Source organism: Misgurnus anguillicaudatus, chromosome 14 (genome assembly GCF_027580225.2).
Source record: "Misgurnus anguillicaudatus chromosome 14, ASM2758022v2, whole genome shotgun sequence".
NCBI classification, from domain to species: Eukaryota; Metazoa; Chordata; class Actinopteri; order Cypriniformes; family Cobitidae; genus Misgurnus; species Misgurnus anguillicaudatus.
This window is the reverse complement of record NC_073350.2, coordinates 29852231-29877783: the sequence shown is the minus strand read 5'-3', so window position 1 is coordinate 29877783 and position 25553 is coordinate 29852231. Positions and strand designations below refer to the sequence as shown.

General features: G+C 36.8%; 2 protein-coding genes across 2 annotated transcripts in view; both read right to left on the bottom strand.

The window, feature by feature from the left end:
• Positions 1–1170, bottom strand: part of LOC129427913 (uncharacterized) — a 52317-nt gene extending 51147 nt beyond the window's left edge. Inside the window, exon 1 of the mRNA XM_073876461.1 lies at positions 819–1170. Coding sequence (XP_073732562.1) covers positions 819–1170 — 352 coding nt within the window. The remainder of the gene's footprint in view (positions 1–818) is intronic.
• Positions 1–25553, bottom strand: part of LOC129427914 (uncharacterized) — a 211901-nt gene that overhangs the window by 184792 nt on the left and 1556 nt on the right. Inside the window, exons 4-5 of the mRNA XM_073876432.1 lie at positions 25164–25202; positions 25015–25071 (exon numbers count right to left, since the gene is read on the bottom strand). Coding sequence (XP_073732533.1) covers positions 25015–25071; positions 25164–25202 — 96 coding nt within the window. The remainder of the gene's footprint in view (positions 1–25014; positions 25072–25163; positions 25203–25553) is intronic.

Sequence of the window (25553 nt, the reverse complement as noted above, 5' to 3'; positions counted from 1 at the left end):
GAAATGAAGTCATGTTCCATCATGTTCCACAAAATTACAATAAAAAAAACTTTATTTGTTATGTGACTAGAGTTTTTAACATTAATTGCTGGGGGAAAACATTTCCTGTTAATGTAATCTGTACAAGTAATTCAAACTAATATAATAGAATATGTAATACAATTCTGACAGATACTGAAAGCTTCATTTTTAACACTTTACTTACTTTATAATATGTATATGAATTTCTATTGAATTGCAATTCTGCTACCTTTAATTCAAATTCGATTTTTAATTCTAGATCCTGTTTTTGACATCAATTCAAATTCAATTCAAAATCAAGAATTGAATTGGAATTCAGGAGTCATTCTCAATTCAATTCTGAATTGTGCACAAGCCTGTTCCATAGAACACACAGGTGTAAGAATATCCTTACCACCAGATCCGATCCTCCCTTTACGCAAAGTATGCAAGGGGCAAAGGGCCCTTAACCACAAGCGGGCACCCTTACTCTTAACTTCATGCAGCGTTGCACAGACTGATTACCATGTGACATCACTGTGTTGAGAGGCATTTGAAAGCATAAATGGACTGGTAAATGGACTGCATTTATATAATGCTTTTAACAGACCTATGGCCATCCAAAGCACTGTACATATTGCTTCACATTCACCGATTCACTCACACATTCATACACCGACGGCGGTGTCAGCCATGCAAGGCACCATCCAGCTCATCGGGAGCAGCAGGGGTTAGGTCTCTTGCTCAAGGACACCTTGACACTTGGTCCGGTGGAGCCGGGATTGAACCACCAACCTTCCAGTTTGTAGACAACCTACATGAACCACTGAGCCACTGCCGCACAAGCAGTCTGATCTCATAATATCCGTCCAGAGCAGAAAAGTCAAAATATCCGTCCAGAGCAGAAAAGTCAAAAAGTGTCATGAAGGTGAAGTAAAAAGAAGCAGAAGCGATACGAGCTGGAGGGCACCCAGGGACAAATAGGCAAGCCAATGGCTCCTTCACTGCGGGACAAGCACATGCTAAAAGAGGCTTTTGCGCCTTCTGTACGAACCTGGCTGGCAGGCTGCAGTCGAACTTTCTATCCCCACGTGTGGATTCTAAAGCCTTCCTTCCTATAACATGTGTCCACGCATACACACGACAAGTATCAGCTTGCAGAGTGGCCATTTTGGCCAGGCCAGGCGTCTGGTCGGTGGAAGTAGGAGTGATGAAGGACCTTCTGGTTCTGTGCTGCTAGGGTGAGACTGCCCCGATTTTGACCGTCTGCTTGCCACCGTGATACCACCTGCCAGCCATGGAGAGAGCCGCCAAAGACAGCCCGCACTTCTGACCTTGGACACCCTCCAAAATCCTAACCCTTTTTATAATGTGTTCCAACAGGTGACGGGAGGTGGCTCATTTGCCAAGGATCAATGCGGGGATGACAGGCTGAAGCACTGTTGGACCCAGGTCCAAGTCATAGAAGGCAAGGAAGTTCAGCTTGGCCCCCATCCTCTCCCAGACTTCATTGTTCAAAAAGGCCTGCTTTATTGTGTCGCTCAGCAAAAGGGGGAGGAAAAATAGTTGTTAGTCTTGCCATGCACAAGGACGGACACCCTACTAGAACTGCCACATTCACACCTCATTGCAGGACATCTGAGGGCCCTTAGAGGGCATCAAGAGGGACCTTTTGGGGTGCTGCCCAAGTCTGAAAAAAGCCACCGCCAAAACCATCGCCCAGATGCTCTTCCTGCTCTCCAGCCGAGTCGCCATCCCAACGGAGATGTACTGGTTAGTAGCTTCATGTCCCTCCAGCTAAGTCTTCATTTCAATGTAGATGTACTGGCTAATGGTTGGCCTTTGCAGTTGAGTACTAGCCTCTACCATCCCCAGACCGACGGCTTGGTGGAATCATTTAACCAGACCCTGAAGCACATTCTAAGATGTGTGGCTGGGAAGGACAAGCGCGACTGGGACCTCCTGATACCCTAGGTCCTCTTCAATCCGCAAAGTTTCCCAGGCCTCAACTGGTTCACCCCATTCCAGCTCCTCTTCGGCCAGCAACCCCGCGGCCTCCTGGACATGGCAAACAAAGCCTGACATATGGTACAACAAATGCTGAAGTTAGGGATAATAGAACTTTTACACAGCCTGTGGTCCAGCCTGGTCATGATGGTCCCAAAGCCTGAAGGCACCCTCTGCTTCTGCAATGACTTCCGTCGCCTCAACAAGGTTTCTGAATTCGACAGATACCCCGTGCCTAGAGTCGATGAGCTGCTGGACTGGTTGGGAAGAGTTCAGTACATCTCAACCCTGGATCCCACCAAGGGCTACTGCCAGGTACAGCTCTCTAAAAATGCAAATCCTAGTGGCCACTGGTAGTACCGGACCTTTCCTTCTGGCCTTCATAGGACTCCGGCCACTTTCCAGAAAATGATGGACATATCACTATGACCCCATGTTTCTTTCTTTAAGCTTGACTTTTTAATCTGCACTCAGATTTCCTATCGTATGGACTTAAAAGTTAATTGTCAGTTGGTTCATGTATTTTAATGTTTTACTAAATCAAACTTCACACAGTCAGACATTTTTCACATTTCCACTTTAAGAAAGTTTAGTACAAATGTAGATAAAGTATTGGATGACATTTCAAGCACTTCCTATAAATTCCTTAAAATTCCAAATAACACCCAAAGCTTTTTTGTAATTAAATGCCCTTTTGCGAAGGCCTGCCCAATCTAATGTTTAGTAAAATTCATAAATAATATTTGACTAAAAATTATTCATACTTTGAATAGAGGGTATGCAAATGACGTTACGCCCACTGAGTGGCAAAAGAAAGAGCGGCAGCATTTGAGTACAGCATGACTTTGGCGAAAACACGGTGAAAACGCGTCTAAATGGGAAAGAAAGAAGAAGTAAATTGATCGTTCATGCCAATGTCGTCCACAGACCACATGGGTTGATAAGTTGCTAGGGTAACTATCAAGCAGAGGTTTTACTTTCTACTTAAAAGTATTTTTCAAGTATTTGTATTTTATCCATGTTTTTCTTTGGAAAACATACATTCCAAAGCATATTATCATCATTTTTACTTTATAACATTTCATAAATAATACGTTTTTGTTTTATATTTAATATTTAAGTACATTAACGTAGTTTTACTCAAGTAAAAGAACACAATTTAAATGTAATTAGGTATTAAATAAATTTGAATATGCAATATTAAAGAATACACAGTATGATTCTCTGCTTTAGAATGTAGTGAAGTAAAATTTGGTATTTGATATTTTATTTTAAAATACATTTTGATATATCTTTGCCCAACCCCATGACTGTAGGATCTTGGCAGTATATTGTAGTTGTTGTTTGACAAATATATTTTCATGTTCCTTGTATAAAAGCATCTGCTCAATAATGTAAAAGACAATAATATAAATCACTTTGTCACGATCGGTTTTAACCGGATTGTGGAAACAAAAGAAGAACCCAAATGCAAAGGATGTATAAAAATATAACTATGATTTATTTACAAAATAACAGAAACACCCACGAGGGGGTAAAAACAGAAAGGAACAAAAACACTGTGATGAAACACAAATCAGACTGGAACAGTTAACGGGAAGCATAACACTGGAAATACAACAACGCACGCACACCACACAGAGAACACGAGGGCATTATATAGACAGCACATCAATGGGGAACAGGTGAACATAATTAATCACGTAAGACACGCGTACATAAGGGAGTAGGGTAAAAGTGACAAGACACTGGGAACACGTGTTACACATACATGATGTGAAAACACACGTATTCCCACATAACCACAATGCTGCCATGATCTTGCTCTCTAACACAGACCTGAACCTATACTAAGGTCTGGCAAGATCATGACAGCAACAAGACACCGGGAACATGTGGAAACCACGCACACAATGTGATTCCACATGTCCCCACACAGAACATGATACTATCACGGTCCTGCCAGATGCACTCAGACCTACATCCAGCACAGATGTCTGACAGGACCGTGACACACTTACTATATGACTGAACCTCCATAAGAAGATGCAGAAGAGTGATGATGAACAACTCCATTATTACAGCAAGTGAGAGACAAGACACAAAACGAGACTCACAAGTATCTGAATTAGGAAGTTGAAGATCGGCCCACAGGAAACCACAACATGTATCGTGCTGTTAGCTTAATGTATATGAAAATATAGATCAGTCCACAATCAGAGCAATACAAACAAAGTATATCTTCTGTCTTCAGTATAAAAAACATTTAGGTCTATTTTAATTCTAACAACATATAAATAGTATAAATCATTATTGTAATACTCAGAGTATGTTGATAAGTTTTGTATGCAGCACTTGTCTCTGATCTGATCTTGAAACAATGCATCACAGACCTCACAGAGATATTACTGATAATGTTAATGGAAAGTTTTGAAATCTTTAATGTTATGCTGTTGTGAAATTCATAATGCTAATGAAACAAAACAAATTATGAATGTAACGGAGAGACGAAATGCGTTTATGCTTTTATTTCTATTTATTTTACTTAAATTATTAAAAATATATATTAAACATGACAAACAGTAAAAAGAACAACATTGTTTTATCATTACAGTATCACTGAAGCCAGGAAGTGAGCAGTCTGAATGTATCTGTATTTGATAAGAAAAATTAATAAACTCAAATATTCTAAAATAAAATTACTGACAAATGCCTATCCCTACACACACTGAATGGTGAATATCAAAGTCCATCATAGTGCAGGTGGTCATCATATACCATTTTGTTGAATTTTTACCCTTATTTTTCACTAATGATTTTTAGAGGAAACATTCAGTTTTAATCTCTGCATCTCCCTCACATTCAACGTTATCGTCTCTGAGCTACACTAAAGGTCTCGTGGTTTGGTTGGTTAGCATGACTCTGTTATCCTCTGCTGGTAGATAACATAACTACACTCTCTAACAGTAAAAAGCATTTTTCTTCATTGAAGCTCATTCAAAGGAATCAATGAATTCTCTTTGATTATCTTACTGTTGAATTCACATCATCAAGTCTCCTGTATCACTGCAGATTCTGTACAAATATTCAAATTAATTGAATATTCAGAACATTGTTTATATGTAATTGGATTCAATCTCCTTCAGTGTTGGAGTGGTTAGTAACAAAGACACACATCCCAGAGAGCGAGATCAATTCTCATCTGGTTCATTACATGTCTGTGTTGTGTTCTGCTGTTTGTGTGCTGTGTTGCATGTGTGTGTTGTTTTGTCTGATAAATAGTAGTAAAATAACAACACAGATCACACGATGTAAAAAAAAACATATACAGTCATTTAGTCTTTCTGTTTTACTTTTATAACTGGAAATGAAAGATTCTTTAATAAAATGGTTCATCACAGTAATAACATATAGTTATAAGCTCTTAAATATGGGTATTTTTCTTCAAAAATACAAAGTTTTTAGCAAAAAAGCTGAAATAATTGCATTTTTGTAAAGGAATTTTGTTAGAGATCAGATTCAGAACGATTATCAAAGCATTTATTGCAGTATAAAAGTAATAATTTTTTGCTTGTTTTTTTTAAATTGGGTGTTTTTATAATATTGAGATATCTCGTCAATGGCGGGGAACGAGTTAAGTCTTACAGAGTGAATTTCAACACTTTTTCAGAGTTTACTGTATATAGCTCCACAGTTATCAGAGTTAAATGAACACTTTCAAGATAGTTACATTTTTAACACTAGTCCAGAGTTTCTTTGACTCACAAAAGTGTAAAGGCATTAGTGGCTCACTGGAAGTTTAACACAAAGGAGCTCAAAGATGGCGGCACCCACATTTATGTCAAAAATAAGGTGAATATGAAATAAATTTCTTAGTTGAAGCGATGTGAGGTTACTGAATTTTGTTGCAGCTGTTAAATGCTTTAAAGTAGGCAGCTTTTTAGAAATAACAAAGTAGCTCTAAATTTTAATTCATAGTAACTGAATATGGAGTTGTGTTGTAGCTTACTAGCTGTTTTGGTTACAGTAATGGACACTGCAGAAATGTATAACAAAATGTTCAGTTGAAAGAAAAATGTCTCTCTGATGTCTTCAGGTTTGATTTATCAATATGATTACTCACAAGTTGTCATGATTGTTGTTGTAGTACCCACAGGGGTGGTTGATGTTGAAACTGCAGAGAGAATGGAGTCGTATTACATGGAGTACAATATTAGTAAACTATAAGCAAGTTAAGAGAGGAATTTTTCGCTTAATTTAATTTGAATAACTGTTGTAACTCACCAGCTGTGGTTTTAGTTGTGGACGTTACAGCTTCAGCTGGAAAATCTGTTGAAATGTATTATAAAAGGTTTGGGCTATACAAGATTTTTATGAAATCTTGTTGCAGCACACACATAGAGACTCTTGACAGATATTCTTTCAAATCTTAAACATGCTCACAATTTGAAAACATGGCCCATCACACATTAAAGGATATTATTAAAGAGATATAGTTCGGCCAAAATAAAGCAATAAGCCCCAAAAAGCAGTGAGTTACCAGTACATTTTATAACAGCTAAGGGGCGTTGTTAGGCACGACGTGTAGGCTAGCGAAGTCTAATGTAAAGTTACGGTGTCCATGTCCTACAAGTCCAAAAAAATGTGCATCCATCCTTCACAAAAGAAATCCAAACGGCTCCACGATGATAAACAAAGGCCTTCTGAGGGTAATCCGTGCCGTTTTGTTGTAGAAATATGTAGAAATATCAAAATGTAAAACTTTATAAACAAAAACTAGCTTCCGGTAATGGTTCTGTGCTGCTGATCTTTGCCCCCGCCCTCCGAATTTGTCATACGTCACTAAGAAAAGTGCGTACGCTACACTGATACTCTCTCTTAAAGCTCTATTCGAACTTTACATTTGATAAACTGAAAGATCTAAAACATTTTCTAAAATAACTGAAAATGTCTTCGTCTGAAAAATGATGGACATATGCATCTCGGACTGCTTGGGGGTGAGACTTGTGGATATGTTTTATCATTGTTTAAAATGTTAGCATATATAAAAGAAGCAAAGCTAATAAAAAATATGTATTAAATAAATATTAAAATTGAGGCTATTAATAGAATGTGCTTTGGTGGGCAACTCACATACTCTGTGCGGGCAACCTGGTTATTATTTTTTTATGTTTACATTTGCAAGCTAATGCGGTAGTCACCCTGACTCATTTTTTATTAAACATTCATGCGTTTTTAGTCACAGACACGTTTTCAGGAAGTTTGTTAGTTTCTACACTTGCACAAGCCGTTTTTTCTCTCTATGATCGGGGTGGCCCTGATTTGCTTGCAAGGAGTTCTGGAGGTGTAGGATTTAACCTGTAAACATCACACATTACATAATAATCTGAGCTGAAAATCAAAACTGATCGAGGACCCGATTTTATCTTGGATTCTCTGGAGGGAAAATCGGGGTAAATTCTCGCCAATAATCCTTTAGTGTGTATCTGGCTTAAGATGACCTCTAAAAGAAGAAAAGCTGAAAAAAGGAAAAGTTTGATTTAGCATTAAGATTACTCACAAGTTGTCATGGCTGTTGTTGTAGTAGTTGTAGTGGTAGATGATGTTGAAACTGCAGAGAGAATGTAGTAATACATAAATACAATCGTATAGCAAATGATAATCATTTATAAATCAATAACTTACTCTGAACTGTTACTGGATCTGAACGTGGAGATGACATGAGTTTTTGTGATTTATACACAGAGTAGAAGCAGGTTATGATGAAAGATGACTTTTGAACTCCTGACCATTCAATGATGTCAGATCCAGTGAGTGATAGTTGACATGATCTGCTCAGTTTACTTTCTCTTCCATCTATTGTGAAGTAACACACGTACATCTTCTGATTCTCACTGTTACTACAGTCCAGCTGTACTGTGTCTCTGTCCATGATAACTGAAGAAGACACTGACAACCTGGCCTGAGAAAAACCTAATAAAACATTAATGAAAAATTATTTTCTGATTTACCTTAAAGTGGAGACTGGCAGTGGTGGTAAGTAACGATGTAAAAACACTTAATTACTTTACTTTAGTATTTTTTTCGGGGATCTGTACTTTTCTTGTTTTATTTGCATATTTTACTCCAATATTAAACACAAAGATTACTTTTTATGCCGATACATTTTCCCATGCCCGCTCCAAGTATTTATTACACTGGCTTTACAAAACAATGAAAAACTGAGGTTTCTTTTGAAAAAAAGAATGTGCGTGAGGTCTTTGCCAGAATACGCTCAGCAGTCAGTTCAGCGCACAATGCGAAGTGGAAGATAACCGCAGAAACAGGTGCAGTTCCCTTAACCTCTATATTGTGATATACCTTAATGCAAATAATCAGACTAAAAATCATGTGTTAAACAGTGTTTATTGTTCAGAGAACATGAACTGGAGCTAATTTTAATAAAAAAAAAAACTCAGCATCACATATTGTATTTAGATTAACGTAACATTGTATTTTATAAAACATAAAGGTAACAATTTAAAATAAGTTTCATTAGTTAACATTACTTAATTTATTAAATAACATGAACAAAACATGAGCAATACACTTGTAACATTATTTATTAATCTTTGTTCATGTTAGTTAAATAAAGCTTTTAATTTGTTTATTCGTTTGTGTTAGTTAAGTGCATTAACTAACGTTAACAAGATTTTAATAAGGTGTTATTAATTGTTGAAATTAACATGAACGAATATTAATAAATGCTTAATTTTAACTAATGCAGTTAACTAATGTAAACTAATGAACCTTATTTTAAAGTGTTACCCATATAAATAATGACTTCAACACGATATAGAGGACTTAAAACAGACCTATTTACAAATAAAGACAGATAAACAAACACTTACAGATCAGATAAAATACCCTAAGCTTCTCCCTTACATCATATTCTCTCCATAAGACGTGTCAAATAAATTGGAAATAATTCATATACATGTTTTTCAACTCATATTTAAGTTAACGTTACTAAAAAAAGAAAAAGATAGTAGAATTTGCTAAAATAATGTAGTCTCGGAGGTAAAAAGATTTAATTCACTTTTACGAATCTTACCACAATTTAGCCGCCTAACGTTTCGCCTCCGTTTCACATCAATCAAAAGCTTCTTTTAACATCATATCATCCTCATATAGTCGATTGAAAACCACTAAATATATGTTTGTTCTCTCATATTTAAGTTAAATGATGAAAGGGAGAAAATAAATCTGTAAAATAATGTTTGTGTCTGATGTTTGTTTCTGAGGTAAAATTAAACCTCGCAAGCGCCTGCTAGAGGAGCAGAGTAGAGAAGCGCGTGCTGGAGTAGTGGAGCACTCATGACTTGCGCACTAATAAAGAATACAGTGTATTTAATGATGTTTTCACTTAAATTCCTTAATTTAAAAAGGAAATTACTTTTACTCGAGTATAACTTTGAGTACTTTTACCACCCCTGGAGACTGGGGTGTTTGTTGCAAGTTTTACTGTAATGAAATTTTCTCAGTTATGATTTCTAAACAATAACTTACTCTGAACTGTTACTGTAACTGGATCTGAACGTGGAGATGGTAAGGACACTGGTGATATATACACAGTGTAGTAGCAGGTTATGACAGATGACCTCTGACCTCCTGACCAAATACTGATTTCCGATCCAGTGAGTGATAGTAGACATGATCTGCTCTGTTTCTTGTTCTCTCCTCTTCCATCTATTATGAAGTAACACTCGTCCATCATCTGATTCTCACTGTTACTACAGTCCAGCTGTACTGTGTCTCTGAACATGATAACTGAAGAAGACACTGACAACTTTGCTTGAGGAAAACCTAAATAAACCATTAATGCAAAATTATATTCTGGTTTACATTAAAGTGGAGATTGGGGTTTGTTGTCACAAGTTTTACTCTAGTGAAAATTTCTCAGTCATGATTTCTAAACAGTAACTTACCCTGAACTGTTACTGTTACTGGATCTGAACGTGGAGGTGTTATGGACACTTGTGATGTATACACAATGTAGTAGCAGGTTATGATGACAGATGACCTCTGAACTCCTGACCAAATACTGATGTCAGATCTAGTGAGTAATAGTCGACATGATTTGCTCTGTTTCCGGTTATTTTCTCTTCCATCTATTATAAAGTAACATTCGTCCATCATCTGATTCTCACTGTTCATACAGTCCAGCTGTACTGTGTCTTTGTCCATGATAACTGAAGAAGACACTGACAACTTTGCTTGAGGAAAACCTAAATAAATTATAAAAATGTGTTTACTAATTTACATTAAAGTGGAGACTGGAGTTAGTTGTCACAAGTTTTATTTAGTGAAAATGTCTTAGTTATGATTTCTAAACAGTAACTTACCCTGAACTGTTACTGTTACTGGATCTGAACGTGGAGATGGCATGAGACCTTGTGATTTATATACTGTGTAGAAGCAGGTTATGATGACAGATGACCTCTGACCTCCTGACCATTTAATGATGTCAGATCTAGTAAGTGATAGTTGACATGATTCGCTCTGTTTCCTGTTATTTCCTCTTCCATCTATTATGAAGTAACACTCGTACATCATCTGATTTTCACTGTTACTACACTCCAGCTGTAATGTATCTCTGTACGTGATAACTGAAGAAGACACTGACAACTTGGCCTGAGGAAAACCTAAATAAATCATTAAAGAAAACTAATTTACCTTAAAGTGAAGACTCTGGTTGGATGTCACAAGTTTTACTATAGTAAAATTTTCTCAGTTATGATTTTCTAAAAAATAACTTACTCCGAATTGTTACTGTTACTGGATCTGAATGTGGAGATGACATGGACACTTGTGATGTATACACAGTGTAGTAGCAGGTTATGATGACAGATGACCTCTGACCTCCTGACCAAATAATGATGTCAGATCCAGTGAGTGATAGTTGACATGATCTGCTCTGTTTACTTCTGCTATCATCTATTATGAAGTAACACTCGTACATCTTCTGATTCTCACTGTTACTACACTTCAGCTGTACTGTGTCTCTGTCCATGATAACTGAAGAAGACACTGACAACTTTGCCTGAGGGAGACCTAAGAATTAATTTATTCAAAATGTATTATTTATTTATTTTATTGTGGAAACTATGAATAAAAATGTTCAAGTTGTATTCCAATAAATATTAATGTAATGTAACAATTTAGAATGTGTTATTAACCTGTGAAGTAAGTATCTTCTCTCACATGCAAAAAAGCTGTCACTGGGACAGCACCCAATAAAAAGGTCTAAATATGTATCATATTTAGGTACAATTGGGACCAATATGTACCTTTGAGGTACTGATATGGACTTTTCGGTACAAATGTGTACTTTTTGAAAGGGTACCGCCCCAGTGAAATTTTGCGTATCCCCACGTGTCAAGCATACAGTCAGTTTGACTCAACCAGAAACTGTAAGTGTCAACAAAAACTCACAGTAACTTCACAGACACTATAATAAATCATATTCATTCAGCCTATAACACGTTATGCAGTGTCAGGGGTCTCCAACCTTTTTGTTAGCAAGGGCTACCACAATAGATAAAACTGGGGGGGGGGGCTACTTTTATAGTCTATTCCAAAAAAAGTGGTTTTACTTGTTGATTTTATTTGACTGCGGGCACCATGTTGAAGACCACTGTAAGTCTGAGCTGCACATGTTAATGGTCAGTTACGTTTAATTCTGCAGTCCATTTTCACAAAACCGATTGTTTCACATCAGCGTTACAAAAACACATTCACTCAAGATTCTGTCATCTTTAATCTCCTTCGTGTCATTTCTGACACAAATTACTTTCTTCCATAGAACACAACAGGTGTAAGAATATCCTGACCACCAGATCCGATCCTCCCTTTACGCAAAGTATGTAAGGTGCAAAGGGCCCTTAACCGCAAGGGGGGAACCTTACTCTTAACTTCATGCGGCGTGGCACAGACTGATTGCCATGTGGCATTACTGTGCCGAGAGGCATTTGAAAGCATAGCAGTGAAATCTCACAATATCCGTCCAAAGCAGAAAAGTCCATCATAATGTTGATGGGGTGGTTGTCCAGGACAGGGTTTAGATTAATCCAGGATTAGCTCTCAGTTATGCAAGCTGTTGTATGACTCCTGTCAATATTTTAAAACAATGCACATTATGTTTAAAGTTTGCATATTTAGATAATTATTGATATATTCTGGTGTTGAGCAAACTATATTGGCTATATTTGTTATGCCTTAGTTTTTTTAGCAAATGGAAAATTTGTTTATTTTCCTGACAGCAATTGCCAAACATTTTGGGACACCCCTCCAAATTGTTGAATTTAGGTGTTCCAATCACTTTCAGTGAAAGGAACATTTAATGCTTCATCATACCAAAACTTTTGGACAATTTCATGCTCCCAACTTTGTGGGAACAGTTTGGGAAAGGCCCCTTCCTGTTCCAACATGACTGTCCACCAGTGCACAAAGCAAGGTCCATAAAGACATGGATAAGCGAGTTTGTGAGCGCACATACTTTTCTCTCCCCGCGCCACTGCTGAGCTTTTTAAAAGGTGAAGACGAAAATTTTGGCCCACTTGGGTTTGTCTCCGATACAGTATGCGCTGCTCAGTACTTCTTCGATTGGAAATATAAGCCCCATCTGCCAGCCTGTCCCCAGGCCGCTGAACTCACACTGCTGGAGGGGGATCCAACGGCCAGGCATTGTCATCGACTGTCTGCTTCAGGTTCAAGAATCCAAGTACCACCCTGCTAGAAGCACATGCTAAAAGAGGCTTCCGCGCCTTCTGTACGAACCTGGCTGGCAGCCTGAGTCATTCACAACAATATGCCAGTTGGAGCTCCAGAAGCTGACATCAAGATCAACAGGAAGTCGTTTCTGGCCCTCATGAATTCAGGCAGTGCAGTAAGCCTGGTCAAGTCGAACTTTCTATCCCCACGTGTGGATTCTAAAGCCTTCCTTCCTATAACATGTGTCCATGCATACACACGACTAGTATCAGCTCACAGAGTGACCATTTTGGCCGGCCCAGGCGTCTGGCCGGTGGAAGTAGGAGTGATGAAGGACCTTTTTCAAAATCCTAACCCTTTTTATAATGTGTTCCAATAGGTGACATGAGGTGGCTCATTTGCCAAGGATCAATGCGGGGATAACAGGCTGAAGCACTGTTGGACCCAGGTCCATGTCATAGAAGGCAAGGAAGTTCAGCTTGGCCCCCATCCTCTCCCACACTTCATTGTTCAGAAAGGCCTGCTTTATTGTGTCGCTCAGCAAAGGGGGAGGAAAAATAATTGTTAGTCTTGCCATGCACGAGGACGGAGACCCTACTAGAACTGCCACATTCACACCTCATTGCAGGACATCTAAAGGCCGGGGTATACCTTTATTCCGCGTCCACGTCCGGTTCGCGCGCGCACGCGTCAGCGCAGCTTTTCAAGTATACTCCCCGCGGTAACATGCGGATGGCCATGTTCGACACTACACGCAATACAAATGATTTCTTATTAAAATTATAAGTCTAACAGGCCATCAGGGCAGCACTGATGGCGACATTTACTGTACATTAAAACATTAGGATAGGTGAAGAAAAGTAACCGATCCACCATTGCAAACACAGTTTAGAACAAACAACAATACAACAAAGAATAGGAATCAAACATTATGGTAACAAACGTGCTCCACAGCTTTCTGTTCTTGGAAGAAATAAAAAGTAAAGAAGAAGAACGATAGTGTGTGTGCAAATGCTGTCTATTTCCTTTGTATAATTGTTTGTAGTGGAGTGTCCTGTCTAAATATTTTCACGAGCATGCGCTGTTGTACGTGGACTGTACGCGCACTGTCCACGCAGTCTCAAATTTTGAGCTGCACGCGGACGGTCCGCGCGGCCGGCCGCAGACCCTCCTGATGACTAAAATGACGTTATGCGCATACGCAGACGTCCCTAGTATACTTTTGGCTTAAGGGCCCTTAGAGGGAATCGAGAGGGACCTTTTGGGGCTGCTGCCCAAGTCTGCCTGAGGACATGAACATATCCTGGTAATTGTTGACTATGCCACCCGATATCCAGAGGCAGTCCCACTCCGAAAAGCCACCATCAAAACCATCGCCCAGATGCTCTTCCTGGTCTCCAGCCGAGTCACCATCACGACAGAGATGTACTGGTTAGTAGCTTCATGTCCCTCTAGCTGAGTCGTCATTCCAATGTAGATGTACTGGCTAATGGCTGGCCTTTGCATTTCAGTGCGAGCGTCTACCATCCCCAGACCCTGGGTTCATTTCCATCCGCAAAGTTTACTAGGCCTCAACTAGTTCACCCCATTCCAGCTCCTCTTCGGCCAGCAACCCCGCGGCCTCCTGGACGTGGCGAACAAAGCCTGGCATATGGTACAACAAATGCTGAAGTTAGGGATAATAGAACTTCTACACAGCCCGTGGTCCAGCCTGGTCATGATGGTCCCAAAGCCTGAAGGCACCCTCTGCTTCTGCAATGACTTCCGTCGCCTCAACAAGGTTTCTTAATTCGACAGATACCCCGTGCCTAGAGTTGATGAGCTGCTGGACTGGTTGGGAAGGGCTCAGTACATCTCAACCCTCGATCTCACCAAGGACTACTGCCAGGTACCGCTCTCTAAAAATGCAAATCCTAAAACTGTATTTTCCTTCACTAATGGCCACTGGCAGTACCGGACCCTTCCCTCTGGCCTTCATAGGACTCCGCCCACTTTCCAGAAAATGATGGACATCTTACTATGAGCCCATGTTTCTTTCTTTAAGCTTAACTTTTCACGCTGTCACATGCACTCAGATTTACTATCATATGGACTTAAAAGTTAATTGTCAGTTGGTTCATGTATTTTAATGTTTTACTAAATCGAACTTTACACATTTTTCACATTTCCACTTTAAGAAAGTTTAGTACAAATGTAAATAAAGTATTGGATGACATTTCAAGCACTTCCTATAAATTCCTTAAAATTCCCAAAAAAAACAAAGCTATTTTGTAATTAAATGCACTTTTGTGAAGGCCTGCCCAATCTAATGTTTAGTAAAATTAATAAATAATATTTGACAAAAAATTATTCATACTTTGAACTGCTATTATAGCATTTTTTTATTAAAAACCGTAGAGTGCCATAAAAATAGTTTCACATCACTGGAAATCAGGCTCATATTGATTTGATAATTTTCTGATTTATCTTCATAGTTGCTGTTTTTATTATTATTTAAATAATAAAAAAAGAATAAATTCAGAACAGGATTATGATAGAATTATATTTTAAATATGACAAAAATTCACATAATCCTAACAATTTCTTATAGTCACAATGCAAAATATGATATCATTATCACAAAACTGCATAGGGCCTACTGTTGCACGCACACAACTCTTGTCTATATAGATTTTTCTGTCTTACTCTATCTGCAAGGAAAATGTAAAAAATATTAGACTTAAAATGGTCTTTTTTTGTTTTGCTTTTTATTTGTTTCCATTGTGTGCGTGCGTGCCAGCGAAGAATGTGCCCTTTTATACTTTGAGCACCTACCCCTCCAAAGCAACCCAGTCTCACGCAGAGATGTTCACAAGTCTCTGAGCTCGAGTCCGAGTCAAGTCTTAAGTCTTTGACCTCGAGTCCAAGTCAAGTCTGAAGTCTTTGAGCTTGAGTCCAAGTCAAGTCTGAAGTCTCTGGGCTCGAGTCCAAGTCAAGTCTCAAGTCTCATTGTAATAAATAAAACTCTAATAACAAATAAAGAAATTATAAACATTTATAAAAAAGAACAAAGTTGCACATTAAGTAAGGTCTAAAATTAGCATTAGGTACAGGAATTAAATTAAATGGATAATAACACTGTCTTTATTGTACAAATTAAATATTATTATTATTATTATTGAGCAATAGAAGTGATTTTCTGTTTGTCTTGGGTTGTTTGATTAACATAAATGACACAGACTTAAGTAGGTTAATTGAGGTTACTGTCTCTTTATTAAGAACAAATAAGCCCAGACTGGTTTCTGACTGGTTTCTTAAGACATAAACAAAAATGTTTTTATTAGAAAAAGAATACTGTGAGATCATTTTGCGTGTATGTGCCTTGTCAAGAAAAGAAAGATTTTATGTTGGCTTAAATTTTGAAACACTTCTCTCTGTATATACACTACTGAGGGCACTTAAACACGTGCTCAAACACAGGCAGAGGACGAATTCCAAACAGTGCGTCAGGAAGAAGATGCAGCAGTCGCTTCACATAAAAACGTTACATTGTTTTTCATTGCTCTATTCAGCAGATGTATGTTAATGGACTACAGTATGACACAAAGTAGCGCAACTCTGGACCTGACTGGAGCTGGACCGGATACACTGGCATGTGCGTACAGAAATCTGCTCACTTGAGCGCCTTTTTTGCGGTTAAATTGTTTAACCATTTAAACAATTGCAAGCATTAGAAACACGTTAATGATAAACTTACCCTATTTAAATTGCATATTAATCCGCAAATCGCATGCGAGCCAAACCGCGGATCCGTCACAGCACTACCCAAAGCTTCAGATGAATGCCACAGCAGCGGCTGCCTGCAGGTGCAGTCGACATGTATGTTCGCGGCCGCGTGCGCGGAGCAGATACGTCACGTGTTACGTCGTGGGCAGGTTGTAGGTAACTGAGGGAGCTATGACAGCGAGCTCATCAGACGTTTCCTAAACATAAACATTGTTCACGAGTCGTGCGGCTCGAGTCCGAGTCGAGTCTGAAGTCTTTGAGGGTCGAGTCTCATGTCGAGTCTGAAGTCACTGTGTGTGCGACTTAAGTCGCACTCGAGTCCGAGTCTCAAACTCAAGTCCCCATCTCTGGTCTCACGTAGATGCGTATAAATAGCACGTGTAAAAATCGTGCAATACATATACCAAATTCCACTTTGGCGTGCATATGATACGCAAGTCCTTCCCATTCACTTAAACGGTGCATCGTTGTATTTATTGGCAACAGTGCCGGTCCTAGATGCTGGGAGGCCCTAAGCAAAGCTTTGTGAGGGGCCCTCTGTCAGTGCATTCAGACCCTGATAGCATAGCACACATACATCTCGGAGACGTCTATTTGATGTCTGCGTTTACATCTGCAAGATGTCTTATTTAAATTGTTTTCTCATCTGCAATACGTCTGTGAGACGTCTCCTAAAAGATGTCATATAGACATATTGAAGATGTCTGCAAGACGTTTTTGATTTAGAATGTATGTAAAGCAGCTCTTTTCCTTTATAAGATGTTTTTACACACCAGATGTATTCCAGATCTCCAGATCTTTACCAGACATCTCACAGACGTACCTGTGCTATCTGGGTAAAACCCAGTCAATGTTGCTGTTAGTTAGTTGTTAACTAACCACATAGTGTATTATCTTATAGCTGTATAATATTCCCATATGCACATTACTTTGAAACCCTGACTGATAAACTTGCTGATTATAACATGAAACATGTATTTGCTGATAAGTTGTTTTGATTTAAAATGTGTTGTGAGAAGCACTAAAAAATTTACCTGATCTAAATAAATGTAATGAATCAAATTAAATTACATATAAATACATACTGTTAATACACAGGGGTTAAATTGGGATTTGTTATGTGGGGGGGGGGGGGGGGCTCTGTGGGAGGGGTACTTCGAGGGGTAACATGTTTAATACTGATGACAGCAAAGCCACTGGTGTGTTTCAATGACATTCTGGACCTCTGATAGGATTTGATAAGTTTCAGCTTTAAAAGAGCATTTCACCCGTAGAAACATTAATCTTTATTGAAAGTGTTATATTTGTAGTCGAAATGTAACATAGATTTAGAATTTGGTGCCTATTTTACAGAGAAAAGGGGTGTTTGTAGTCTCATTCCCTCAACAAAGACATTGCACTTCCTTCTTTCAATGATGCAAAATGATGATTTTTACGTCATTGAAAGAAGGAAGTGCAACACTGAAGTCTGTATTTCTCCTGTCTCAGCGGCAACTGAGGAAATGATGCACGACCATTCAAAAACATGACTGGAGTTCTAACTATACAAAGCTTAATGCAAATGGGTGAAGTGTCCCTTTAAAGCTGTCACAGAGGTTGACACCAAATATTTTAAAAATAGTGTCTGATTTTAAATATTGCAAATCTATGAGTTTGACACCCTATATCCATTTGTTGCACATGTCATTATGCACAACTGATCAAACTTTAAAGGAATTTAAAAGAATCAATCTCCTTGAATAATTCTAGGCATAAGTTGCCCAAAAAGACTCAATTAACAAGATAAGGTACAACACACAGTACTGTATCAGCAACATGTCTTATAAATTAGCCATAGAGATTCCCTATGCTGGTCAGCAGCTACAATCATATAGTTAGGTTTGATTTGTGTAATCAAAATACATTATTTTATTATCTATACAATGAGTTATATCCAGTGTTATCCAGTTAACATACTGTAATTAAACGAGTGACATATACTTTAATCCTTTACAAATTTCAAGTCTTCTATTAAGTTTTCTCGACGTGGGCACCATTCTTACCTCTCTCTCTCTCTCTCTCTCTCTCTCTCTCTCTCTCTCTCTCTCTCTCTCTCTCTCTCTCTCTCTCTCTCTCTCTCTCTCTCTCTCTCTCGCTCAAATTATCCTGCACGAGAGCGCGTTCTTGAAGTTCAAAGGAAAAAGCGCGTGTTTTCGCGGCAATTTCGTCACCCAATTCGCGTCATTTGAATCGCCCCATGCTAGGACGCGTGTCTTTACATTGACTTAATCTGCTCGCGCAAATCCTTTATCTTGTTCCCTTGCTTCACGTTTTTCCCCTTTATTCTGCTCCAGACGGATAGCTTTGTCTTTGTTTTAAATCAATGGTGGGCATATAATATGCGCATCGTTACCAAATCACTCTTCTGCGTCATGCACGCGGCCGTTTCTAAATTTGAAGGCTGCAACCTCCGGATCATGTCGCATATGCGCGCTGCATACGTCATCAAGCCTGATTTATTTAAGTTAAATAAGCATTTCATTTGCAAGTCATAAGCATAATATAACAATTAACCATTAACTAAGAATAATAGTCAACATTATAATTGTTAATATTCTAAAATACGTTTTTATGACGCATATGCAGCCTACAAATGTGACCTCTGAAGGCTGCAGCCTTCGGATTGAGAAACTGCCTGCATGTTGTCCGAGTACATATCAGTGATTTAAGAAATCATTAAGTATTTTTAAAAACCCGCACAAATTCGGAAGTTTGCAAATTATTTAAATTATAGCGTCTTGTTTTCATTAAACATAATAATAATTTTTCTTTGATATAATGGTTTTAAATAATTCTGAGATCAAGGGGGCCCTCTAGTGGTGCGGGGCCCTATGCAAATTGCGTACTTTGCGTATAGGAAAGACCGGCACTGATTGGCAACTCCGTGAGACTGGGCTGGTCTCTGCACGGCTCTGATGATAACAATCAGTGTTGCTAATGGAAACTAGGCCCTAGTTACCAGTTGCCCATATCAGATTTTTCAAAGAGTCAAACTGACAGTATTTTTAAACAGTATTTTCTAGTATTTTCAAAATACAAAAATATAGTAGTTTATTTTGATACATGTTGTGGCTGCTGTATTTTGTACACTGAAAAAATGATAAATTCAATTTACTAAATTATTTTAAGGTAAGTGGTTGCAATCAATTTATGTAAGCTACATTTAAACAAAAACAGTAATTAGTAAAATAAAATAAAATAAAATAAAACTTTTGTATAAATGTAGCATAAATAAATTGATTGCAACCCCTTACCTTAAAAAAATTGAGTAAATTGAATGAATCTTTTTTCAGTAGTTTATTCCGATACACTTAAAACTAAGGTACTTTGTATTTTATATTAAATTACATTTTAATATATCTTTGCCCAACCCTGACTGTATGATCTTGGCAGTCGATATTGTAGTTCTTGTTTGACAAATATCTTTTCATTTTTCTTGTATTAAAGCAATCTGCTCAATAATATAAATGACATTAATAAATATAAATCACTTACTATATCTATATGACTGAACCTCCATAAGAAGATGCAGAAGAGTGATGATGAACAACTCCATTATTACAGCAAGTGAGAGACAAGACACAAAACGAGACTCACAAGTATCTGAATTAGGAAGTTGAAGATCGGCCCACAGGAAACCACAACATGTATCATGCTGTTAGCTTAATGTATATGAAAATATAGATCAGTTCACAATCAGGGCATTACAAACAAAGTATATCTTCTGTCTTCAGTATAAAAAACATTTAGGTCTATTTTAATTCTAACAACATATAAATAGTATAAATCATTGTTGTAATACTCAGAGTATGTTGATAAGTTTTGTATGCACCACTTATCTCTGATCTGATCTTGAAACAATGCATCACAGACTTCACAGAGATATTACTGATAATGTTAATGGAAAGTTTTGAAATCTTTAATGTTATGCTGTTGTGAAATTCATAATGCTAATGAAACAAAACAAATTATGAATGTAACGGAGAGACGAAATGCGTTTATGCTTTTATTTCTATTTATTTTACTTAAATTATTAAAAATATATATTAAACATGACAAACAGTAAAAAGAACAACATTGTTTTATCATTACAGTATCACTGAAGCCAGGAAGTGAGCAGTCTGAATGTATATGTCTTTGATAAAAAAAATTAATAAACTCAAATATTCTAAAATAATATTACTGAAAAATGCCTATCCCTACACACACTGAATGGTGAATATGAAAGTCCATCATAGTGCAGGTGGTCATCATGTACCTGATCATAATTTATTTTTGTTTTTGAACTTCACTCATTTTTACCCTTATTTTTTACTAATGATTTTTAGAGGAAACATTCAGTTTTAATCTCTGCATCTCCCTCACATTCAACGTTATCGTCTCTGAGCTACACTAAAGGTCTCGTGGTTTGGTTGGTTAGCATGACTCTGTTATCCTCTGCTGGTAGATAACATAACTACACTCTCTAACAGTAAAAAGCATTTTTCTGCATTGAAGCTCATTCAAAAGAATTAACGAATTCTCTTTGATTATCTTACTGTTCAATTCACATCAAGTCTCCTGTATCACAGCAGATTCTGTACAAATATTCAAATTCATTGAATATTCAGAACATTGTTTATATGCAATTGGATTCAATCTTCAGTGTTGGAGTGGTTAAAAAAAACATATACAGTCTTTTAGTCTTTCTTTTTTACTTTTATAACTGGAAATGAAAGATTCTTTAATAAAATGGTTCATCACAATAATAACATGTTTAAATAAATGTATGTTTTTGACAAATAAAAGCACAAAAAGACATGATGAAATGATGATAACATTAGAAAGAATGTAGAAAGACATTAAATTCACAGAGGTTGGTTTGGCATCTGTGCTAAACTATAAAATTCACGATGTTTTGTAGAGACGTCAGGAATCGTGCAGTACACGTGATAAACTTTATCCTAAAGAAAAATTCAATTAATAAATATACCAGATTTAAGGAAGGTATTAAAGTACAAAATGTAGTTCATGTTGGAAACACTAAAAGCAAAAGATGTTATTTATCTTTGTGAGGTTCACGGCTCACCACAGACAGGTTTCTACTCACTTCATTTCCTTCAGATAGTTTCTCATGTTCTTCAGAATCATCTGACAAATACAATAGTGATTAATGCCACGATCTAACACTTTTAAGCAACTTTAAAAATTGAGATGCAACCTATAATAATCTGGGCTGCGTTCTCCGAAACTACCTTAACGCTACGTCGTTCTTAAGTTGTACCTTAAGCTGTACCTTATCGCTAATACGTGTTTTCCGAAACGTTCTTAGTTACGTATCACTTCTGTAAGTCGTTCGTTCGGAAGGTTGGTCTGGAGCACTCTTAGCTATACCTTATCCCACAAAAATGCAATACACTCCGTGTTTAATTAGGCAAATATTTTTATATTTAAAGAATAAAACATTTACATAATTAGACATCATTACATTGATGGTTGTTAGATTTTTAATTATGTTTTCCAAAGGGACATCAACTGCGAACTATTATATGCTACAGGATTAAGAAACTATTTAAAAATATATTTTGGGTGATGGAGTTGGTGAAACTGGCAGCTATACAGCGAATCCTACTATTTCATTTGTGCATTTCATATCCGTTAAATCTTAGTCTAACGGCTAGTATTTTAGCTGCATAAATAAATCGGGTAAAATTACAAAAATAATTATGATTACAGTAGTTTTTTTAATGTTTTATAACTTTGAGGCAACTGCATGCCATATTCTTTATAAACATTCAAAATAAACTGTGCACTTGATTACTGCTTGTATAATCTAAGGTCAACAAAATTTCCACATTAAAACTAATCAAAGCTAAAATCTAAAGCAATCATACTATATATTTATAGGCTATTATATAATATTTGATATGTTATATTTAGACAGACAGGCTCCAGAAATGCGTCCATTAAGCTTTATCCGCATTGTTAACGCACTGCTTGTGCATACAGTGTCCAAGCACAATAAACGCGTGAACTAATGAACAACAGCAGTATGTTTTTATATGTTTTTATATATAAGTGTAATGCACAGCCAAGTACTTGCACAACCCACTTTATTCCCCTGTGCAACGCACTTATTGGGAACCCCTAATATAAATGATCCTTTCAAGGCATAGCGGATGAATTGGAGCAGTTTAAATATGATACGTTTGGAAATAGAGTTGCGGGTTTTGCACGGGTTTGATATCAAATATAGAAGGTTGAATTTAGTTGTTTGCAATTTGAAATATTTTTTACCAGATATTCCTAATAAATTGAACTTGGACTATTTCTAAAATGTTTATTTAATAAAGAACACCGCTATCTCATAACGCAGCGAAACCTATTACATGAAGTGAATAATTGATTGTCGAGCAATCGATATCAACCTATTCAGCACCTCCACCATGGACAGCACCCGCTAAGGTCGATCTTAAGAAGGTTTACCTTAAGCAACATCCTAAGGTATAGTTCGGAGAACACACGTAGGAAAGGTATACCTGTAGTTAAGGTTTAACTTAAGAGTCTTCGTAGCGCGCTAAGAGACAACGTTATCCGAGAACGCACCCCTGTGTAGAAGATAAAGATGTACCTGGTGATTGATGTGTGGAGGCCACTGAAGGATTCATAGGACTAAACAAACCAAAAGTACACATTTATTTTCTTGTTCAAGCAAACTTAAGTATTTGAATTAATATATCAGTAAATCTCACCTCTTCTTCACTAATTTTTGTCCTTGTAAAACACATCATATCAGTGCATTAATATGTGTTGTGTTAGAAAAATTAAAGAAAGTCAGGACAGTATCTGCATGTGTTTGGTTGTACGCTAAACTTACTGATAAAACAGATCAGACAAACACCCATGAGTCCGCTCAGGAAAACACCTCCACTGGTGACTATCACCATCAGAAGCAGAATTTCTTCAAAAGAAATCAAATTAAATCAACGATTGATCAACAATTTAGAAGTTTTTGCAAATTTGACAAGGAGTTTGAAGTGTTAATGCTCACGTGCTCCACCGGCTGTTTGAGTTGAAGTTTTCAGAACCAAAAGATTGAAATAAAGAATATAAATGAATAAACACTTTTACAACCGTTAACAACAGTAACTGCTTTAACAAAAATCTTAAAATGTTTTAAACTCACCTTCTGTGATGCTCGATGGATCATTGGGAGGGTATAATGGTGTAGCGGTTTCTATAACATAGCCCCAGTCCAAGACAACACAAAATATACAGTAATTATATTTACATTCAATACATATTTACATATATACATTCAAGTCAAAGCTGTAATATTTGTCACTTAAATGCAAATGCAAAGATCAATATGCACTCTAAAAAAATGTTTTAAATCCAACATTGGGTCAAAAGGAAGCTATCTGCTAAGTTGATTCAACCCAAATGTTGGGTTGTTTTAACCCATTGTTGGGTTAAATAAACTGTAAACACTTACTGGGTTAATTTAACTCAATGGCTGAGTTAAAAATAACCCAAAATGTTTATATCTGTTGGGCACCAGGGTTGCTTGTGTTAAACTATAGCAAACACTTCCTCAGTTACTGAATGTGTTTGTTATTTTCATTTTCTATATTATTGTGAATTTAGTAATTCCATGTTTCTTTTTTTATTTGGTGGCTTTCAATTCCTGTTTTGCACAATGAAGTCTTAATGTTATGAGGTTTGTGGGTGAATATTGTTCCTCATTCTGAGGAACCCTGACTTAGATTGCATTGATGCATTTAGCAGATATTATTTATGATTTACTATTTTCTAAATGAAATCACAGAAAGGTCATGTAAAAATTAAAATTCTATTAAAATTAGTGCTGGGCAAAGATTTATCGTGATTAATTGCATGCAAAATAAAAGGGAGTTTTTGTATAATAAGTGTGTTGTGTGAATAAATGTATAAATTTTAGAAAATGTTATTTATATATAATTTTAATTTTATATATATTACACACATGTAAATGTTTCTTAAATACATATATAAATGTGTGTTTATTTACAGTATATATACATAATAATTACACACAGCTCACACACACATATATGCAAAAACTCACTTTTATTTTACATGCAATTCATCACGATAAATTTTTGCCCAGCACTAATTGAAATAAATAATTGAAATCAAACATTGATGATCCTCATCTCATTATTAGATTATAAGATTTAAGCCTGGATTTCAGGCAGGAGCACATAGTATTTGTGTTCCCTGCGAATCGAACCCATGACCTTTATACTAATGCAGTCCTCTAACATTTGAGATACAGAATCACATTATACCATGTGTCCACAATTATGCATCATTATTGTAATTGTTGGATTTCATTTTATATATAATGTTGAACATACAGTATAAGGATCAGGCTCAGTGCAATACAATCTTGATGTTTCTCATGAATCAAAAAGAATAAAATATTCTCACCAGATGAACAGTTTGTTGTGTTTCCTAAACATGAACTGGATTCTGCAGTCAGAGATGCTGAAATATTTTAAACTTATTGAACATCTAAAATTGTTGTAAATTAGTAAATATCACAATATTATGTTGTATCTCATTTATAAACTACTTACTTTGTGTAACTGTTGCAGTTGAGAAAGTTTGTGTTGAATCTGCAAAGAGCATTTTGTAATGTTACACAATGCCCAAGCATCACAAAACACAACAATCAAGCAATTAGCCACAAGAGCTTGTGCTGGATTGCATGTTTAAAAGCATGATGTGTCAACAACAATGTTGTGTATCCAACATTTCACTGTTTTTCTATTCAAAGAGTAGTGGTTAGGCATATTGTATTCTCTTTTTGCATTTTTTTATGTCACACACTATTATACCCTTTAAAAAGGGTCTAATGCACAGCAAAATCACAAGTGTTAAAGGTGACATTTCACAAAATTTGTTAAAGATTTCAAATAAATCTTTGGTGTCCCCAAAGAACGTATGTGAAGTTTTAGTTCAAAATA